At 43.9% G+C, this 22,666-nt stretch overlaps 1 protein-coding gene across 1 annotated transcript in view; it reads left to right on the top strand.

Annotated features, from left to right (window-relative positions):
* Positions 1-22,666, top strand: part of LOC124595505 (solute carrier family 22 member 7-like) — a 206,026-nt gene that overhangs the window by 171,057 nt on the left and 12,303 nt on the right. The window contains exon 9 of the mRNA XM_047134268.1: positions 11,023-11,237. Within this exon, the coding sequence (XP_046990224.1) occupies positions 11,023-11,237 (215 nt within the window). The remainder of the gene's footprint in view (positions 1-11,022; positions 11,238-22,666) is intronic.

The raw sequence follows: 22,666 nt of genomic DNA, 5'->3' as shown, positions 1-22,666 counted from the left end.
ACAATTCAGATAGAAACAAATACCAAGTTGGTCCACTGCAAACAAAATTGTTTATTCGTGTTTAATAAATTTACAGTTGCATATCTAGCGGCCATATCGTGAATTATCGTTTCCTTCCAGACTCGTGAACTCGCTCTACTGTCTATGTTGCCATGGTCCATTTGTACCCGACAACAGACGCAAGCGACGAGTTTTCAGTTAAATGGGCGGCAATGCATACCGGCGAGTCGAGTCTTCAATCGTACAGAGACGGCAAGTTTGCGGGCCAACGAGACATACGGGCCCTGCAACTAACTTGTGACGTCATACTAGTCAGCTTGTCGCCACACTTCGCGAACGCTCACCTTCATGCAAGGCCCACGCGAAATCAATATTGGACTGAAAAGGTGCCCCTAAAGGTCAAAATTGTCGTGTGCCATCGAGGACTTGCATGCACTTAAACGTGCAGTCTAGAACTATTAAACTCGTCTAAAGTAGTTACTCGCTCTCCGCCTGAGACGGCTGCTGGCACTCGTAAAGCCGGCCGCGGTGGCCGAGCGGGTCTAGACGCTTCGGTCCGGAACCGCGCGACTGCTACGGTCGCAGGTTCGAATCCTGCCTCGGGCATGCATGTGTGTGATGTCATTAGGTTAGTTAGGTTTAAGTAGTTTTAAGTGCTAGGGGACTGATGACCTCAGATGTTAAGTCGCATAGCGCTCAGAGCCATTTGAACCATTTTCGACACTCGTAAGACCTGCAGTGTCGCGTGCTGTGACGTAACCACCTCAACCTGTCTTCCTCGTGAGCTCCAGCGAGTTTAGATATGACGGCATGAGACCTGCTGGCGCGTTTAAAGCGAGCAGGTAGACGTCATTGCTGATACCTAGACCAGTACTGTGAAATACTGAGTGGAGACATGTTTCCGCTGATGCTACAACTTTACGCAAGACTTTTATTTTTCCCTATTGGCCAATTTCAACCTCACTCCCATTATCAAGCATCTGTATGTAAATACCGCACTAAGTTAGAGCGTCAGCTCAAACATGTCTTCACTAAACCAGCTGTGGATAATCTAGATCCAGTTGTGAAGAAAATAATTGAAAGTTGCGTGGCAAGACATTCAGGGCTTTCGTACCTTATCAGCACACAAAAATTAAAATGGTTCGACAATGCTGGCTTGAACATGCCTCGATATTCTTTCCAGTATATTAATTTTGGTTTTGAGGTATAGTCTACAATCAGTTGACATGTGACCACTTAAATGCAAATACTTGATAACGACCATGATATTGAAATTGGCCAGTTGCAAATGAAAGTGTTATGTGATGTTACAGCCTCAATGAAAACGTGTTTTTAGGTAATTAGTGAAACGATATATTTGGAAATTATTTGTTTCATATTTTACGCTGTAATAAAGTTTGACTGGTCACATTATGAATAGAAACTCCACAGTTGATAATTGTAGCTGGGTAGATCTACCGGGAAAACTCATTAAGAAACTAATATAAGTTGGTGCTAATCATGCTCCTAATAGGAAACGACAGATTCAACGCGAAAGATTAAAAAATGAAATTATCAGTCGCCATCTAACATAGAAGAAATAACACTTCCTGTCATTCAACTTCCCATTTTAGGGCTTTTCTTTCTTCCTTGCTCAGTAAGAAATTTTTGATAAATAGCATTGTCAGAGCATTTTGTTTTGTTCTGAGATGCTATGTAAATAGCAAAGCAGATAGGACAGTGCGAGAAAGGGAAGTGTGACAAACCGGTATATACTCGTATATCTTCTTCCCAGACTTTTATTATCTTTCGTAATCCAGCAAACTACTTGATTCGTCCATCTGCCAGCCGTTTGCCTGATATTATGCCCAGAGCACTTCAGTTTCCATTACAATAAGACAGTGATAAAAAGTGGAAAGTCTTATAGTACGAACACCTTGACCGAACGCTGCCAAACTGGTATTCCAGATTTTCCATGCCTATGGGATATGTAGATTGATCTTTTAGCCGTACGTGAGCATGTTTTCAGTACAGAAAAAACCATTCCCACAACGAAGAATTTTTTGAGTGCATGGTGGTTGTTGAGTTTACTGGAAATTTTCAAGTGTGTATTGCAACAAAACGTTCCCAGAGAAAAGGTCGAATCATTGGCATGAGTTAAGTAATTGCCTTGAGTGACATGGAAGCATCAGACCCACAGATTGCGCAGACAGATGAGTGTAATGTAATGACTGCAGAACGTCTGATCAAGAGATGAATTCCGAACAACAGTGTGGTAACAAGAGTAGTCACTGTTTTTCTAGAAGGGTGATTGGTTCCGAAAAATAGACGGATGATAATAGCTAAAATCCAAACACATGTTACGGGAACTGTGTCAGCACCAAGTATCGGGAACATATTACTGAAAGCTTGCTTAAGTTTTCAATTTACTATGCGCCGTTTAACGCTGAAAACATAGACTGACTCCAGGGATTGGAATGCTGTGGGGCCAGAGTCAAACTGGGCACTAAGTGCCATTCTATGGTGTTAAATGATCAGTTTCGCTTGTGTTTGTGGCAGTCAGATCTACGATGCCGTGTCCGTGAACGATCTGGTCGAAACTCGAAGGAAGTTGTGATTACCGAGACCTTCTTTCTAGAACTCCTGGCATTTTGTTTTAGGGTTGGAACGGTGTTTTTGGGGGAGAGGCTATGTTCCCGCCATTATCTGGCAAGAATGGTGAAACTGTATTTATATCCATTATGAACAGGCTACAAATGGTTTTCCCAGCAGGAAAATCCAAGAACGAACACTGCATTTCACACTACAGAAGCCTTGAAGAATGTACGTATCCTTGACTTTTCAGTTCCCAAATTTGTCACCCATAGAGCACATCACGGACCCGATTGGGAGACTACTTTCAAACCAGCTTCCAGGCAGCAACCGTCATGAACTAATACAGCACATATTTCAGGCATCGAATATAGATTTCAGTGTCAGGAAGTCGTTTCTGAAAGTATTTGTATGGAGTGTAGCCATGTATGGAAGTGAAACGTGGACGATAAACAGCTTGGACAAGAAGAGAATAGAAGCTTTCGAAATGTGGTGCTACAGAAGAATGCTGAAGATTAGATGGGTAGATAACATATCTAATGAGGAGGTATTGAACAGAATTGGGGAGAAGAGAAATTTGTGGCACGCCTTGACTAGAAGAAGGGATCGGTTGGTAGGACATATTCTGAGGCATCAAGGGATCAGCAATTTAGTATTGGAGGGCAGCACGGAGGGTAAAAATCGTAGAGGGAGACCAAGAGATGAATGCACTAAACAGATTCAGAAGGATGTAGGTTGCAGTAGGTACTGAAGATGAAGAAGCTTGTACAGGATAGAGTAGCATGGAGAGCGGAATCAAACCAGTCTCTGGACTGAAGACTACAACAACAAAACATTTCAGGCATGGCAAGGTATTGCCCACGATGGCATTCAGATGTCAAACAAGTACGATAGTGTATTTACGCCTGTGGTGGTCACAACTCATAGTAATCTTGATGATGGATGTCAGCTCCATACGGAATAAAAGTTTAATCGTTTAATAGCAGTTTCGTTTAGGTCATCGCTACCAAGTTTCATAAATATCGGGCCCGCATCTCGTGGTCGTGCGGTAGCGTACTTGCTTCCCACGCCCGGGTTCCCGGGTTCGATTCCCGGCGGCGTCAGGAATTTTCTCTGCCTCGTGATGGCTGGGTGTTGTGTGCTGTCCTTAGGTTAGTTAGGTTTAAGTAGTTCTAAGTTCTAGGGGACTGATGACCATAGATGTTAAGTCCCATAGTGCTCAGAGCCATTTGAACCATAAATATCGGTGTAGCGATGTATAGTGTAACACTTCCGATTTCTGTAAGTGTACATTTAGTCATATTTTCCACTCTACTTTGGTCCCTGATCTGTTTGTTTGTTTTCCAGTATCTCCTAATTGTTGCGTATCTTCCTTGCTCTATCTACACTTATAAATGAGCATCGTTCAATTTTTCTGTAGTTTCAGCATTAAAATTCAGTGATTGTGAGCTTTCCTTTTAAAACACAATGGAAACTTAGCTTTGGAAACGACATGTAGCACTTCAAGTGGACGAGGTTGATCTGTGGTCACTGACAACAGTTATTCCTATCGAGTTTGAAAACAATTCTCATTAACAAGACGCGTAGCTCGTCTCTCGTCCCTCTCGGTTAGATTCTTTTTCACAAGCTTTGTTCTTGCACCGTGTTACACGCCTGCGAACTGACACATTAGGCAGTCCAATTTGATACATCAAAAAATCGGACAACTTAATTCACGCTATTTTTCAAAACTGAACATACTCGCCACAGGGTGTTACCCAGCATCCATATTTGTAAAAAATACGACAGTGAAAGCGGAAGCTTCGTTAAGACTGCTTACTCGGTAATTAGGAGAAGTGATCTTAAGACGGACAACACTGCCCTAGATGGGCAAAACAGTCATTTACAAACGGAAATTAAGTCTATTTTCATTCACTATATATTGAGGAGTACGTCCAAAAACAATAGTCGCTCTGGTCTTAAAGTCAATCCACCTTACCGTTCTTATTCCATACAAAGAATTTGCGCATAAACACCACTTCTGAGTAATGACCTACATTACCAGCGGATGGTCAAAAGACCCCTGGCATACGTTACAAATCATCTACAGTGCTCCAAAGCTGACAGTGTGCTCTTCTAATGGGCACACACATATATTGGCTGGTCAGCTGAAAATTAGGTTTTATATTAAAAATTGTGTTTCTTATTGTAACGATGTAATCAGGTTAAGGTACTTCTAAGACTCGATATTCATACAATTGTTCTCTTATTTTTATGGACTTTGTTTTCATGTACTTTGTTTCGTTTATATGTTGCCGTTTTAATTTTTTTAGTCATCGGCCTTCTGACTGGTTTGATTCAGGTCCTCACCAATTATTCTCCTGTGGCAACGTCTTCGTCTCAGAGTAGCACTTGCAACCTACGACCTTAATTATTTGCTAGATGTATTCAAGTCTCTGTCTTCCTACTCGGTTTTTACTCTCTACAGGTCCCTCTAGTTCCATGGAAGTCATTCCTTGATGTCTTAACAGATGTCCTGTCATCTTGTCCCTTCTTCTTGCTACTGTTTTCCACATTTTTCTTCCCTCTCCGATTCTACGCAGATCATCTGCTTTCCTTATCTTATCAGTACACCTAATTTTCAAGGTAGCACCACATCTCAAATGCTTCGATTCTATTCTGTTCCGTTTTTCCTACTGTCCATATTTCACTATCATACAATACTGTGCTCCAAACGTACATTCTCAGAAATTTCTTCCTCAAATTAAGGCCTTTGTTTAATACCAACAGGAGACTTTTCTTGCCCAGAAATACTCTTTTCTCCAATGTTAGTCTGTTTTTGACGTCCTCCTAGCTTCGTCTGTCGTGGGTTATTTTGCTGCCTAACTTCACCTACTTCGTGGCCATCAATCCTGATGTTAAGTTTCTCGCTGTTCTCATTTCTGCCTCTTCTCATTACCTTCGTCTCTTTAGATTGTCTCTCAATCCATGTTCTGTATCCATTAGATTATTCATTCCATTAAGTAGTTCCTGCAGCTCTTCTTCACTTTCACTGATGATAGAAATGTCATCAGCGAATCATATCGTTGATATCCGTTCACCTTGAGTTTTAATTTCACTCCTAAAGTCTTCTTTTATTTCCATCAATTTCTTCGATGTATAGATTGAACAGTAGGGGTAACAGACTACATCCTTGTCTTACACTCTTTTTAATCCGGTCACTTCATTTTTGGTCTTTCACTCTTATTATTACCTCTTGATTCTTGTACATGCTGTATATTACCCGTCTCTCCCTATAGCTTTGCCCTACTTTCCTCAAATTTTCGAACACCTTACAGCATTTGACAATGTCGAATGCTTTTTCCAGGTGACAAATCCTATGAACGTGTCTTGATTTGTCTTCAGTCTTACTACTATTATCAATCACAGCGTCAGAATTGCCTATCTGGTGCTTTTACATTTCCGAAAGCCAAACTCATCGTCCTCAAACACATCCTCAGTATTGTTTTGCATTGTTCTGTGTATTATTTTTCTCAGGAACTTGGATGTATGAGCTGTTAAGCTGATTGTGCGATGATTCTCGCAATTGTCAGCCCTTGCAGCTTCCGGAATAGTAGGATGATATTTTTGCCGAAGTCAGATGGTATAGCGCCAGACTCATACATTCTACATACGAACGTGATACACGTTTTATTGCCACTTCCCCCTGTGATTTTCGAAATTCTGATGGATTCTTATTTACCCCTTCCGTCTTAGCTGATCATAAGTTCTCCAAAGCTCTTTTGAATTATGGTTCTAACTCTGGGTCCCTTTTCTCTTCTAAATCTACTCCTGTTTCTTTTTCTATCACATCAGACAGATCTTCCCCTCATAGACTCCTTTAGTGTATTTTTTCCATTTTCTCGCCCTCTCCTCTGCATTTAACAGTGGGATTAGCGTCTTAATTTTACAATCATTGCTTTTAATTTCACCGAAGGTTCTTTTAATTTTTCTATATGCTGAGTCAGTCCTTTCGACATTCATTTCTTTTTCGATTTTTTCACGTCTTTTTGCATGCGGCTATTTCATATTTAGCATCCCTGCCCCTCAAGTTTATTTTCTTCCTCAGCGATTTGTATTTTTGTATTCCAGAATTTCCCGGAACATTTTTATACTTCCTTCTGTCTTCGATCAACTGAAGCATTTCTTCTGTTACCTATAGTTTCTTCGGATTTACTATCTTTGTACCATTGTTTTTCTTCTCAACTTCTGTGACTGCCCTTTTTAGAGGTGTCCATTCTTCTTCAGTTGTACTGCCTACTGAGCTATTTCTTATTGCAATATCTTCAAGCGGATCTCTTCATTCCTTAGTGCTTAAGTACCCCACTCCTGTGCGTACTGATTCTCATGACTAATCTGTTAAACTTCAGCCTTCTCTTCATCACTTCTACGTTGTGTTCTGAGTCTATATCTGCGTACGTCTTACAATCAGTATTTAATATCGGAATATCTGTCTGACCATGATGTAATCTAACTGAAATCTTCCCTATCTCCCGGTCTTTTCCTATTACATCTACTCCTCTTATGAATCTTGAACAGATTATTTGCCATTACTAGCTGAAATGTGTTACAGAACTCATTTAATCCTCCTCCTCTTTCATTCCTAGTACCAAGCCCATACTCTCCCACAACCGTTTCCTCCACTCCTTCCCTACAAGTGCTTTCCAGTCCCCCATGACTATTAGATTTTCATCTCCCTTTACGTACCGAATTACTCGTTTAATATTCTCATATACTCTCATATACTCTCTCTGTCTCTTCGGCTTTGGCTTGCAACGACGGCACGTATATCTGAACTGTCGTTATATGAGAACTAACTATCCTTGACGGTGTTGGTTTGCTGTCGATTCTGATGCGAACAACGCTATCACTGAACTGTTCACAGTCATACAATCTCTGTCGTACTTTCCTCTTCATAATGGATTCTACTCCCGTTATACCACTCTTCTTTCCATTTCACTTCACTGAACCCCCAATACCTAGACTTATCCTTTCGTTGGTAATTGCATCTTTTTCTCATGGGCCCCTTCCCTTTGATACTCCCCTCCCGGAGATCAGAGTGGGGGACTATTCCGGAATCTTTTGCCAATTGAGAGACCATCGTGGCATTTTTTTTCTATTACAGGCCACATTACCTGTTTTTAATGCAATAGTTTCCATTGCTTTCTGCATCCTCATGCCATTGATCAGTGCTGATTATTCCGCCTTTGGCGTCAGTTTCACACCCATTGGGCAAGAGAGTGCCCTGAAACCCTGTTCGCTCCTCTGCCCTCTTTGACAAGGACGTTGGCAGAATGAGGGTAACTTCTTTGCCGGAATTCAGTAATGTTCTTTGCGTTTGGATTGTGGGACGTCACAGAACATCCGTTCAAGTTGATTGTTGATTCCCTCACTCAGTTTTTCTATTACAGAAGGCCAGCGCCTCTCTGACCGAACACGCTGAGGTAACGTGCCGGCTCCCTAGACCACAGCCTAGTAGCCATCTACCAGTAAGTCAATTTAAGCCACCTGACAGGATATAACTGTGTAAACTTTCTCGGCTTATTAACTGATGATACTGTTGTCAGATCTGCAGAAGGATCATACGATCATCTCGACATAATATTTACGCGGTCGTTCTGATTGCCACCTTCACGTCAGCAGGAGGTTTAATCTCGCCATAACTAATACCATGAACGGCAGTCCTTTTACAAGCCACGAAGAACCAACAGTGTGTGTGCTAGAAATCGTCGTTGTTGCCCCTGAGCGCTAGTAGAGAGGTACAGGGCCACAGTGGTAAACTCTGCCGAGTATCACGGTCAGTATATTCTGCCCCTCCATTTGAATATAACATAAAAAAGGGTTCTTAATCTTGCTTAACCGTCACTTGACACAACACTGTGGAGTAATATATGTGGCGTAGCGAAAACACTGACAGCAACGAGAGCATCAGTCACAGATCAAACTTTGTACATGTAAGAATAAAACAAACCAAGGGCAGTGTACGTTAAGCCCACTCATAACGATCTGTACTTGGAGGTGCCTAGCTGCTACACCCCTTCACAAACTACGGGCGTACATAAAACTTTACTACATTGTCCCATGTTGTGTCCATCACTGGCAGCCTACAGGATGAATTGATACACTTGGAAGAGGTATTCAGTAAAAAAGTGTATGTGCAAAACATCAAACTGAGAGAAAACATTAGTCCGACGAAAGAAAGAGGAAGAAGAAAGAGGTGTTAAGTTTACAGTCTTTCTACGGTATACTGGAAATGTTTCCTCAGAAACTGACAGAATAATGAGGAAACATAAAGTGGATGTCATCCTCCTCTCACCGGCCAAGACGGCAGCTCCTCTAGGAGTTCCAATGGAGGAACTGCTTTTACGAAAGTTGTGTGTATATGAAATTAGCTGTCAGAGTAGCAAAAGACACCTAGGACAGACAATACGTCAAATCAAGAGCGGCGCATCGAACACTAGCGACACACCCGCTTTCTACACCCCAACAAATCTGCGATGGCTGAACGTCCACTGGCTATTCCAAGGATTACGGGAAAGTCAAGATAATGGACACAGCCTCATCCTACTGGGATTCAGTGGTTAAGGAAGCTAAGAAAATACAGCTGGCAGACAGCCTGCTCGACCGAGAACAGGGTTTCCGCTTCGACAAATGATGGAAGCCATTCATTTCACAGCTGTGTTCGCAGAGGAATTATTGTTCTCAGTCTTCGCAGCCTGGCATTCCAACATGTCCTTAATTTTAATAATCAACCTCATAATTCGTTACAACTGTAGATTTTGTGAATCTCTATTTACTTTGATTCAGTTTTAGAATCATAAAGATTACCTGTGACTGACGCTCTTGCCACAGACAGTATTATCTTTGATTCATGCGTGTTTACTCCGCGGTATTGTGCCGAATGGTTTAGATTCTGCCAGCGACTCACCTTGAGGATGGCTGTAAGGTTATGACCTGAAATATCGGAAGAAGGAACGATACTACCCGGATGCATGCCCGAAAGGTAATGGAATAAAGAAACGTCCTGTTTATATCATTATGTCACATTATTGTATCTGGACAAAAGAGCTTTGCCTAAAACCATTAACAATTAAAAAAGTGAAAAAGATCTTAGTGAAGCTGGCATCTACATCTAGATCTACATCTACATCTACATCCATAATCCGCAATCCACTTGACGGTGTGTGGTGGAGGGTACTTTGAGTACCTCTATCGGTTCTCCGTTCTATTCCAGTCTCGTATTGTTCGTGGAAAGAAAGATTGTCGGTGTGCCTCTGTGTGGGCTCTAATCTCTCTGATTTTATCCTCATGGTTTCTTCGCGAGATATACGTAGGAGGGAGCAATATACTGCTTGACTCCTCGGTGAAGGTATGTTCTCGAAACTTCAACAAAAGCCCGTAGCGAGCTACTGAGCGTCTCTCCTGCAGAGTCTTCCACTGGAGTTTATCTGTCATCTCCGTAACGCTTTCGCGATTACTAACGAAGCGATTACTAACGAATCGCGCTGCTCTCCGTTGGATCTTCTCTATCTCTTCTATCAACCCTATCTGGTACCGTTCCCACACCGATGAGCAGTATTCAGGCAGTGGGCGAACAAGTGTACTGTAACCTACTTCCTTTGTTTCCGGATTGCATTTCCTTAGGATTCTTCCAATGAATCTCAGTCTGGCATCTGCCTTACCGACGATCAACTTTATATGATCATTCCATTTTAGATCACTCCTACTGCCTACTCCCAGATAATTTATGGAATTAACTGCTTCCAGTTGCTGACCTGCTATATTGTAGCTAAATGTTAAAGGATGTTTCTTTCTATGTATTCGCAGCACATTACACTTGTCTGCATTGAGATTCAATTGCCGTTCCTTAACCATGCGTCAATTCGTTGCAGATCCTCCTGCATTTCAGTACAATTTTCCATTGTTACAACCTCTCGATATACTATAGCATCATCCGCAAAAAGCCTCAGTGAACTTCCGATGTTATCCACAAGGTCATTTATGTATATTGTGAATAGCAATGGTCCTACGACACCCCCCTGTGGCACACCTGAAATCACTCTTACTTCGGAAGACTTCTCTCATTGAGAATGACATGCTGCATTCTGTTATGTAGGATCTCTTCAATCCACAAGAGGTGTTGAGGTCAGTAATACAAACAGACAACGGTGGTTGCGATTTAGCAGCCACGGTTCGCCCGGCTGCTCCCGTTGGAGGTTCGAGTCCTCCCTCGGGCATGGGTGTGTGTGTGTTGTCTTTAGCGTAACGTAGTTTAAGTTGGATTAAGTAGTGTGTAAGCTTAGGGACCGATGACCTCAGCAGTTCAGTCCCACAAATTTCCATTTTGCAATTTAGCAATGTTTATTGTTGGTTCCAGTGTCTATGCTCAGATCAGATAACTGAAGTGCAGCTTGGGCTCATTTTGCATTTCAGCACGACGATGATGGTGCTGTACGACTCGACCCTGCTGACGATGACGAACGCGGTGGACAACAGCCCCGTGCTGAACCTGGTGGTGCAAGCGGCCATCGAGGTGCCGGCGTACATGGCGGGCCGCGTCGCCAGCGATCGCATGGGCAGGAAACCGGCGCTCTACTGCGCTCTGCTGGCACTCGCCATTCTCAACACCTGCAGCGCCGCCATCGCAGGTACGTCGCAGAGACCTGCAGGCGTGTCGCCAGTCCACCTTTTCTTAATTTTGTTATGGTGCGCGGGAGACAGGGCAGATTAATTCCCATAGGTTAGACCCGAAACTAGTCGACGCTACTTGGCCTTACGATATAGCTCCGCGTGAACAGTGCATATGAACACGGGGTCACTCATTTCTGCCTACTTGGGCTTAGGCAGCGAAGTCTCATGAATGGGCTGGCGATGGGGTTCCTTGAATAGCCACCCACACTGTATTGTGTCGCAGCTAGCCACCACGTTTCCTCCGCCACGTGGCACACAACACCGCTCCTAATATTCTGTCGGTCCTCCTATTGCCCGGTGCAATGCAACAACTCGACATAGCATAGACTCAACAAATCTCCGGAAGCCCGCTGCAGAAATATTGAGCCATGCTGCCTCTGTAGGCGTTCATAATTTCAAAAGTGTTGCCGGTGCAGGATTTTGTGCACGACCTGACCTCTTGTCCCACAAATGTTCGATAGGATTCATGTCAGCCGATCTTGGTTGTCAAATCATTCGCTCGAATTGTCCAGAATATTCTTCAAACCAATCGCCGCAGACATGACATCGTTGTTTAGGAACGCAGAGACCATGACATCTACATCTAAATTTATACTCCGCAAGCCACCCAGCGGTGTGTGGCGGAGGGCACTTTACGAGTCACTGTCATTACCTCCCTTTCCTGTTCCATTCGCGTATGGTTCGCGGGAAGAACGACTGCTGGAAAGCCTCCGCGCGCGCTCGAATCTCTCTGATTTTACACTCGTGATCTCCTCGGGAGATATAAGTAGGAGGAAGCAATATATTCGATACCTCATCCAGAAACGCACCCTCTCGAAACCTGGGCAGCAAGCTACACCGCGATGCAGAGCGCCTCTCTTGCAGAGTCTGCCACTTGAGTTTGCTAAAATCTTCGTAACGGTATCACGTTTATCAAATAACCCTGTGACGAAACGCGCCGCTCTTCTTTGGATCTTCTCTATCTCCTCTGTCAATCCGACCTGGTACGGACTACACAATGATGAGCAATACTCAAGTATAGGTCGAACGAGTGTTTTGTAAGCCACCTCCTTTGTTGATGGACTACATTTTCTAAGGACGCTCCCAAAGAATCTCAACCTGGCACCCGCTTTACCAGCAATTAATTTTATATGATCATTCCACTTCAAATCGTCCAGTACGCATACTCCCAGATATTTTACAGAAGTAACTGCTACCAGTGTTTGTTCCGCTATCATATAATCATACAATAAAGGATCCTTCTTTTTATGTATTCGAAATACATTACATTTGTCTATGTTAAGGGTCAGTTGCCGCTCCCTGCACCAAGTGCCTATCCGCTGCAGATTTTCCTGCATTTCGCTGCAATTTTCTAATGCTGCAACTTCTCTGTATACTACAGCATCATCCGCGAAGTGCCGCACGGAACTTCCGACACTATCTACTAGGTCATTTATATATATTGTGAAAAGCAATGATCCCATAACACTCCCCAGTGGCACGCCAGAGGTTACTTTAACGTCTGTAGACGTCTCTCCATTGAGAACAACATGTTGTGTTCTGTTTGCTAAAAACTCTTCAATCCAGCCACACAGCTGGTCTGATATTCCGTAGGCTCTTACTTTGTTTATCAGGAGACAGTGCAAAACTGTATCCAACGCCTTCCGGAAGTCAAGGAAAATGGCATCTACCTGGGACCTTTATCTAATATTTTCTGGGTCTCATGAACAAATAAAGCGAGTTGGGTCTCACACGATCGCTGTTTCCGGAATCCACGTTGATTCCTACAGAATAGATTCTGGGTTTCCAGGAATGACATGATACGCGAGCAAAAAACCTTTTCTAAAATTCTACAACAGCTCTATGCCAGAGATATAGGCCTATAGTTTTGCGCATCTGCTCGACGACCTTTCTAGAAAACTGGAACTACCTGTGCTCTTTTCCAATCGTTTGGAACCTTCCGCTTCTCTAGAGACTTGCGGTAAAGGGCTGTTAGAGGGGCGGCAAGTTCTTTCGCGTACTCTGTGTAGAATCGAATTGGTATCCGATCAGGTCCAGTGGACATTCCTCTCTTGAGTGATTTCAGTTGCTTTTCTATTCCTTGGACATTTATTTTTTCGTTCGTGCGACGATTTAGAGAAGGAATTGCAGTACGGTCTTCCTCTGTGAAACAGCTTTGGAAAACGATGTTTAGTATTTCAACTTTACGCGTGTCATCCTCTGTTTCAATGTCATTATCATCCCAGAGAGCTGCCTCTGTAGCCGTCCATAGTTTCGAAAGTGTTGCCGGTTCAAGATTTTGTGCGCGACCTGACTTCTTGTCCCACAAATTTTCGTTAGGATTCATGTCAGGCGATCATGCTGGTCAAATCATTCGCTCGAATTGTCCAGAATGTTCTTCAAACCAATCGCCGGTGACATGGCATCGTTGTTTAGGAACGGGAAGACCATGAACGACTGCAAATGGTCCCTAAGTAGCTGAACATTATCATTCACAATGATCGGTTCATTTGGACTTGATGACCAAGTACATTCCACGTAAATACAGCCCACACCATTGTGGAGCCACCACATGCTTGCACAATGCCTTGTTGACAACTTGGATCCATTGCTTCGTGGAATATGGGCCATATTCGAACCCTACCATCAACTTTTGCTAATGATAATCGGGACACATTTGATCAGATCACGGTTTTTCAGTCGTCTGTGCTCCAACCGATGTGGTCACAAGCAACGGAGAGGCGCAGCGGGCGATGTCGTTCTGTCAACAAAGGCACTCGCGTCGCTCGTCTCTTGTCATAGCCCATTAACGCCAGATTTTACCGCACTTTCCTAACGGACACGTTCGGTGTCTACGATTATTTCATGCAGTTCTGCTTGTCTGCTAGCACTGACAACTCTACATAGACCTTGCTGCTCTCGGTCGTTAAGTGAAGGCCGTCAGCAACTGCGCTGTCTGTGGTAAGAGTTAGTGCCTTCAATTTGGTATTCTTGGCATAGTCTCGACATTGTGGGCCTCCCTAACGATTTCTGAAATGGAATGTCCCATACGTCTAGCTCCAACTACTCTCCATGAAAATCTCTTACTTCTCGTCATGCGGCCATAATCACGTCGGAAACCCTTTTACATGAATCACCTGAGTACAAATGACACCTCCACCAATGCACTGCTCCTTTAAACACTGTGTGCGCGATAATACCACCATCTATACATGAGCATATCGCTGTGCGATAACTTCTGTCATCTCATTGTATACTCGAGAACATGGTACACAATCTAGGTGCAGAGATCCGGACACACTGAGATTCAAAAAAATACAGATTCTGCATCAGTAGTTCAATGCACATCAAAAGGCAGAGGGTGCATATCGTATCGCCTTATTTTCTCACCTTGATTATTCTGAAATTCGTGATGGTGCATTCAAGCAATAGCAGTCATAACGCCTCCGTGAAAGAGCAAGTATGCCCGATAGTACTGGCAAGCTTTTTAAGTACGAAATAGACAGGAGAGAGAAATGATCAGTTTTTCTTATTTCATTATGTATCGTATAGCGTACTGTAAGAGCTTTTGAATCACAAGAACAGCTATATACATACAAAGATTACTAAACTAATACACTTCGGCACAGCTCTGCAGCTTAATATAACACAAATAGCAACTGCTATATGCGAATATCAAGGTAATTTCCATAGTATATCACACAACACGTCACTGTCAGATAATCTTCAAAAGGACCTTCTAACGTTGTTGACACAACATGAGCAACTGTCGTTCAGCACCACTGTCAAAAGATGGCGATAAAAATTGTGGAAAGTGTCTGCACGCTTTTCAGACCCATGCAGATGTGATACGGAATAGCCCACACTGCCTGACGTTGGCCAGACCCAGTGGCTTCTCCTGGATGCGCGGCAGTTTCAGGCATTATGGAGGAAAGTTTTGCTACCAACAGCAGCACCCTCCACCATGCGCCATCTGGTGTACGGCGGAATGTAGAATATAGATGTACGTAGAATAATGTAGTGAGGGGAAGAACAGAAAACAAGAGAATGGAAGCGTTTGGCACGTGAATTACTGAAGGATCTGAAAAATTGAATGCATTGATTAAAAATGAGGATTTTCTTCGAAGAATCTGCGAGGAAACGGATATGCGCAAAACACTAATATGAACTAAAGGCAGAACGTTAGGACACGTGTTAAGACATCAGGGAATAACTTGCGTAATACTGAGGAGGGGAAAATGGATACTGAAATGCATCCATCTAATAACTGAGGATGTTGGTTATAAGTACTGCTGTGAGATGATGATGTGGGCAGAGGAGAGGAAGTAACCGCGGCGCACATCAAACCTGTCAGAAGACTGATGCAAAAAGAAGAAGTACACTATCTGAATTTTGAAGAAATGCTTTTACCTGACGCTACGCTTGTTTTCCCTAGCGTCTGCCACTAGAAAATGGTCAACATTCCTCCGAGGTTCTCACTCTGGTTGTACAAACCGATAACGAGTTGTGCAGAAATATTAGAGAACTATTGAGAAGAGTACAGCGCGGTTTACCTCTCTCTTGGATGAATTGCACTCCTTTGGAGTTTTTTGTGACGTTACTGATCAGTTAAGGCACTTTCTCAGACACACGAAAAAACATATTTCATAAAATCCGTAAATGAATTAATGTCCATCCGCGGAATGGTTGAAAAATTATGTCTTTGTGCTCGAGTACCGAGTCCAGATTGAAAATGACTGATTTGTTGTATGACAACTCATTAATTTAAAGCAACAGTGTCAACTTACTGCATACTTATTTTGTAAATAAACAAACATCACTGTTGCTTAGAAGCCGTTGCGCCTAATATGGTGCCAAGTTGAAAAGTAAATTATCTAACCGACAGCTACTACACTCACGCTACTGGTTTGTATGAGAGAACAGCAGCAATAATTGTCATTTTCATCTGAAGAGTTTAACTTAAAAACAGCACTAGCGATGTCTTCCTTTCAGAGTCAACAGTCATTTTAAATATCACTCTCGTTAACAAAATACAGGGTGATTCAAAAAGAATACCACAACTTTAAAAATGTGTATTTAATGAAAGAAACATAATATAACCTTCTGTTATACATCATTACAAAGAGTATTTAAAAAAGTTTTTTTTCACTCAAAAACAAGTTCAGAGATGTTCAATATGGCCCCCTCCAGACACACGAGCAATATCAACCCGATACTCCAACTCGTTCCACACTCTCTGTAGCATATCAGGCGTAACGGTTTGGTTAGCTGCTGTTATTTCTCGTTTCAAATCATCAATGGTGGCTGGGAGAGGTGGCTGAAACACCATATCCTTAACATACCCCCATAAGAAAAAATCGCAGGGGGTAAGATCAGGGCTTCTTGGAGGCCAGTGATGAAGTGCTCTGTCACGGGCTGCCTCGGGTAGTTTGGTTTTCAGCCTAGTCAACAGCGCCTCAAGCGAACAAATGTACAACTAAATGAAACTTTATAGCTCCCTTAATTCGCCGACAGATAGTGCTTAGCTCTGCCTTTTGTCGTTGCAGAGTTTTAAATTCCTAAAGTTGTGGTATTCTTTTTGAATCACCCTGTACCTTAACCCTCCCGGATAGCCTCACCTGTGATGTGAAGAATCCCACCGACGCCTGATCGAATCCACCTGGCGAATTAACGGTGAAGCTCGGTGTGATAACCAGATTGGATATGGTTTGTAAGTAGTTTCCCACAATCCACTATGTAAATACTGGGCTAGTTCCCACATCTCACCTCGGATACACGTTGCGTAAAGATATAGGAAACCATCTCGCACTTGAACGTGTGCTTTATTCTAGATGTAGACAGATGGTGTAGACGATCTCCATCCTGGGGTCCAGGGACGACGTCAAGAAGAGAATCCGGCCACCCACTGTGCTCAGTATTGCTTCAGCCTCTATAACAATGCACAAAGAAGAATGGAGAAGATTGGCTATTACCAAATTAAAATATAATAAACAGATATTTTAAATATAGTCCCTTGCAGAGTGCCAGTTGATTTGGTTTGGAATTCTGATACATAATTATTTGATTGAACTGTTTTGCAAGAAGAAAACAATATAGGTGACTGCAAAAAATTAACACCTCTGTTTTCACCCAACTTTGTGTTGTGATCAGATAAAACTGCTCTCGTCCAGCCATAACTGTGGGTTCTTTGATAATTTTAGGAGAAAGCTTATCAAACTAGAACATATGTAATATAATTTCACTTTATTACATAAGAGAATAAAAGATTTACTTAACTTTGACACAGTACTTTGCCACAGGATTGCTTGATAATATACCTCTGTCAGTGAACATTGAAGTATCACTTGACGCACTGATTAACAAACTGTTCTCTTCAGGTAGAATGTTGTGCCTTTACTGAAGTATAAGTTCAGCAAAATGGTTCAGATGGCTCTAAGCACTATGGGACTTATCAGTCCAGTAGACTTAGAACTACTTAAAGCTAACTAACCCAAGGACATCACACACATCCATGCCCGAGGCAGGATTCGAACGTGCGACCGTAGCAGCAGCGCGGTTCCGAACTGAAGCGCCTAGAACCACTCGGCCACAGCGGCCGGCTCAAGTTCAGCAGAAACTTTATAACAACTGTCTCTGTGTTGAAAATTTCTCGAGTATTCAGCCGGGTAGCGTCGTCCAAAAAGCTCGATATTTCGGCAAGCCGACTTCTTGCCATTTTTAGGCGTTCTTGGTGTCTGATTGATCTCTGATGGATGCCGACTTTTTACAATCTCCACCCCTCTCCCGCAGCCTCCTGGGCGCTTCCGAGCGGTCCGCGGTCGGTGGTGGGGGAAGGGCGGCGCTGGGTGGTGGGGGAAGGGCGGCGCTGGGTGGTGGGGGAAGGGCGGCGCTGGGTGGTGGGGGAAGCGCGGCGCCCCGCGACAGATCACGGGCCGCAGTCCTTCCGTGGCTACGGCGGCTTGTGGAACTCTGCCGTCGTGGAGACAATGCTTCTTCTTCATCAGATGTCCTGACAGGAGCGGAGTTCCGTGTTGACTGTCGTTGTGTTTTAATCATACTCAAAGCTGGATCCCAGATTTTGCTTAGCTTGAAACCGCTGTCTTTATTTATTAGTTCGTCACACAGCCGGGTCTCCACTGCCTCTTTGAGGAGACGATCCCAGAAGGTGATTGACTGCTGTAACACTTTTGTGCCATCGAAGTTCATGTCATGTCCAAGTGAGATGCAGTGCTCTGCCACGGCGGACTTGGTCGGCTGTGCGTTGTCTATGTGGCGTTCACTGCATCTCTCCTGTACCGTCTGGATGGTCCGGCCTATATATATTTTATATTTTCCTGCACTGGCAAGGGATGATCTAAACTCCCGGTTTCCGGAGTCCTAAGCCGTCCTTGACTGATCCTAATAATGTTTTCGTTTTGGATGGAGGGCGAAACACGCACTTGACATTATATTTTCTGAGTATTCTGCCGATCTTTGCCGACGTGTTCCCGACATCTGGTATGATCGCTGTCGCAACCGGTTTGTCTTAGTCCTCGGAAGGCTGCGGTCTCGACTTCTTCGGTATTAAGGCCCGTTTTATCTGCTGGTTGTTGTAATCGTTCGTGCGGAACACAGCCTGCAAGTGCTGCAATTCAGCTGCTAGGCTGCCACAGTCCGAGATTTCGGGTGATCTGTGCACCAGCGTGCTTAGAACACCCTCTCCCTGTGAAGGAACATGACAGCTGGAGGCATGCGGGTACAAATCTGTATGTGTAGACTTATGGTAGACGCTGTGTCCTAGTGTGTCATCTGGTATTTGCTTGACGAGCACATCCAGAAATGGAAGCTGGTTGTTTTCTTCTACCTCCATCGTGAACTTGATATTCTTGTGCAGCGAGTTCAGATGCTGCAGAAAGTCTTGGAGGCGTTGTCGTCCGTGCGGCCAGATTACGAATGTATCGTCTATATATCGAAAAAAGCAAGAGAGCTTGTAGGCTGCCGACTCCAGAGCTTCTTCTTCAAAAGCCTCCATAAACAAATGGGCCACTACTGGTGATAGCGGACAGTCCATCGCTACTCCATCTGTTTGTTCGTAGTAGTTCCCATCGAACAGAAAGTATGTTACCTAAGTAAGAATTCGAAAATTTTCGTTACTATTGGTCCAAATTTTTCTCCTATGAGGCTTAGGGAGTCTCTTAGAGGTACCCTAGTGAACAGGGATAGCACGTCAAAGCTCACCATGAGGTCTTCTTGGCCCAATCGGAAGTTCTGGAGCTTCTGGACGAAATACGCGGTGTCTCTGATGTGGTACGGACATTTGCTCATAAAGGGACTGAGCATCGACGACAGACGTTTTACTAATTCATATGTTGGCGCTCCAATGTTGCTTACAGTCAGGCGGAGAGGCAATCCCTCCTTATGGACTTTAGGTAGTCCGTAAATTCTAGGAGGTGCAGCTGGTCGTGGCCGAAGTTTCTTCACCGTCTTCTTATCTTCGAAGGTGTGCTGGAGAAGCTCAATAGTTTTCCTTTTCCCTCTATTGGTAAGATCGTCTTCGATTCTCCGGTAGCTGTTGTCTTCTAATAGGCCGTACAACTTTCGCTTGCAATTCACTTTATCTGTTGGGAGGACGACAGTCTCGGCATATTCTCGGAGCCGCTTCAGTGCTTTCCTCTCTTCCTTGGAGATCTTTGGCTTCGAGGGAGCCGCCCTGGTGAGTACACGGCATGTTTCCCGTCGTATTTTCTCTGCAGCGTCACGTGGAAGTGCAAGATCTGTCGCGGGGCGCCGCGCTTCCCCCACCACCCAGCGCCGCGCTTCCCCCACCACCCAGCGCCACCCTTCCCCCACCACCGACCGCGGACCGCTCGGAAGCGCCCAGACAGAGGCTGCTGGAGAGGGGTGGAGATTATATAAAATCGGCATCCATCAGAGATCAATCAGACACCAAGAACGCCTGAAGATGGCAAGAAGTCGGCTTGCCGAAATATCGAGCCTTTTGGACGACGCTACCCGGCTGAATACCCGAGAAATTTTCAAGATTTCTGTATGCCGGGAAAACCTCAGATCACACAACTGTCTCTGTCTTACACGGTGTTGCTGAGTCTTTCAGATGCAGTCACGAACTGGGGCTTAGCTCTTGCACGCTCAACCCTCTATTGACCTGCAGTTTGAGGGCACTGCTGTGCTTAGAAGGGAAACGTGGTCTTCAGGGGCGCCTCCGATACATTGTTACGAATCGCAGCGAAGCCCCGCAAACGTCTGTGGTAGCGATATGGGTTGCCAACTTCGGGGTGCTACTGTGATATCTGGACGATACTATACTTTCTAACAGCCAAAATAATTTGCTGAGCCGTGTCATTCACTTCTACTGTGTGTCTATTCTTCCTGGTATCAGACTCTAGCTATGATTAACGTCCTTGCAGCAAATAATGGCTTTCATGTCGTTGTGTTAAGTAATTCAGTATAAATTACGGTGTAACCTTTTAGTTTCATGACGGTATTGATGTGAGCACCTGAGAAACAGCCGACCGGGGTGGCCGAACGGTTCTAGGCGCTACAATGTGGAACCGTGCTACCGCTACGGTCGCAGGTTCGAATCCTGCCTCAGGCATGGATGTGTGTGATGTCCTTAGGTTAGTTCGGTTTAAGTAGTTCTAAGTTCTAGGGGACTGATGACAACAGAAGTTAAGTCCCATAGTGCTCAGAGCCATTTGAACCATTTTTGAACCTGAAAAACAGCTCCATTTCTCCTTCCATTGGTAAAGACCGTTCTGTTCATTTGCCAGCACGATAAATGAAACTCAGTAATATAATTTTTTTTGACTGTGTGCTACATGAAGTGGTTTGTTTCAGTATCTGCTGTAGAAGCTGCAGAGGAACCTGTTGGTGTCCCACACGACAATATTTCATTGAAGAAAGTTAAACACTGAAACGGTTATAAAGGAAATTCGATTAAAGTGGAATAATAGGGCGGTTCTTTCAAAATGCAGCCTGATGTCTTACTTTTTATTTCTTTTAAGGATTCGCTGTATCAGGGTTTGAGACCCCAGGGAATGTTGACTGGCCGCCGTGTCCTCCCCTGCCTTGTGGCGTTGTGCGGATGTGGTATGGAGGGGCAAGTGATGAATACACCGCTCTCCCGGCCATTTTGTCGGCTTTCCAGACCGTTGTGCCGCCACTTTTCATTCAAGTGGCTCCCCATTTGGAATCATAAGGTTGAGTGTACTCCGTACCAGTCCCCCCTACCGAGGGAAAATCCTTGATAGCACTGGGAATCGAACCTAGATCCCCCGTATGGCAGCCATTCGTGTTGGTCATTGAGCTATGCTGTCGGACTATTTCTTCTACCATGAAATGGAAATCGCTAAACAAGAAACGATATCCGCATTTGCGCTATAAACCTGGCATATTGGGTTACTTTTTTTCGTCAGACCAAACAAAGGAGGTAACGTTACATCTTCTACTGCTGTTATTCTACAGCTTGGCTTTGTGCACTATCATAGTGAGAACTACCGAGTTTTCGAATCCGGTGATGCGTGTTGCAAGATGTCACTGGGTATACGGGTATACTTTTTCTAAATGCTTTTGATAGCCACCCCGCATCCCCTCTCCTTAAGCAGGTCACCTCACGATTCAAATGTATGATAGCGATGTAACCGCAAGGGATTGGAAAGGCAGGTTGGCCCTGACACATGATTCGTAGCTGTGGGTATTGTACAAAATTAATAAGCGTGAAAGTAGCACTGCGGAAAAGTGTCTACTGGAACCAAACGAGGGTCAGAAACAGTGCGATTTTTTGACAAATTAGTAATATTTATATTTTCACTTGACAAATACAAGTAAACAAATTCCGTATTTTAGGAGAACTGGGTGTAGGACCTGAGTACACGGAAAAAATCACGTTAAACGCTAGGGTGAGTGGTATGGCTAATAAAGGAATTGACATTACTGTGGCAACAAAGCTTCGCACAGAATCTAGCTGAATTTAAACATTATATCGTTCTGATCATGATGATTGCATCGACTTCACAAGTGGGTTGGATCAGCATGCAAGAAAACGCAACAACAAAGTCATAGCAAACAGGTCAATTAGAAAACGTGACCGATTAATTACCCAGTGTCAAAACGCGTCTATTTCCTCCTGTGTATTACTTGGTCGCCACATTGGCACGTAAACTTACACAAGTTAAAGTGTGCTGAGGTCAGACGATGTTACAACAGATGATGGAGTGATACATGCCACGTTACATCAGCTACTGCTCTCTCCACCTCAGGTGTTTCGAAGTCCACGATCAGTGTGCCTCAGGAGGAGGCTCAGTTCCATCATTAAAAAATTGTGGCTTCTGTTCCTGCCCTCGCGATGCCGCCAAAATTGTGTGCAAGCCAATCTAAATGAACTACTCTAGCTCTGCCAATGGGAAATATC

Source organism: Schistocerca americana, chromosome 2 (assembly GCF_021461395.2).
Source record: "Schistocerca americana isolate TAMUIC-IGC-003095 chromosome 2, iqSchAmer2.1, whole genome shotgun sequence".
Classification (NCBI taxonomy): domain Eukaryota; kingdom Metazoa; phylum Arthropoda; class Insecta; order Orthoptera; family Acrididae; genus Schistocerca; species Schistocerca americana.
Note: the sequence above shows the minus strand (reverse complement) of the source record. Positions and strands in the feature narration are given on the sequence as shown.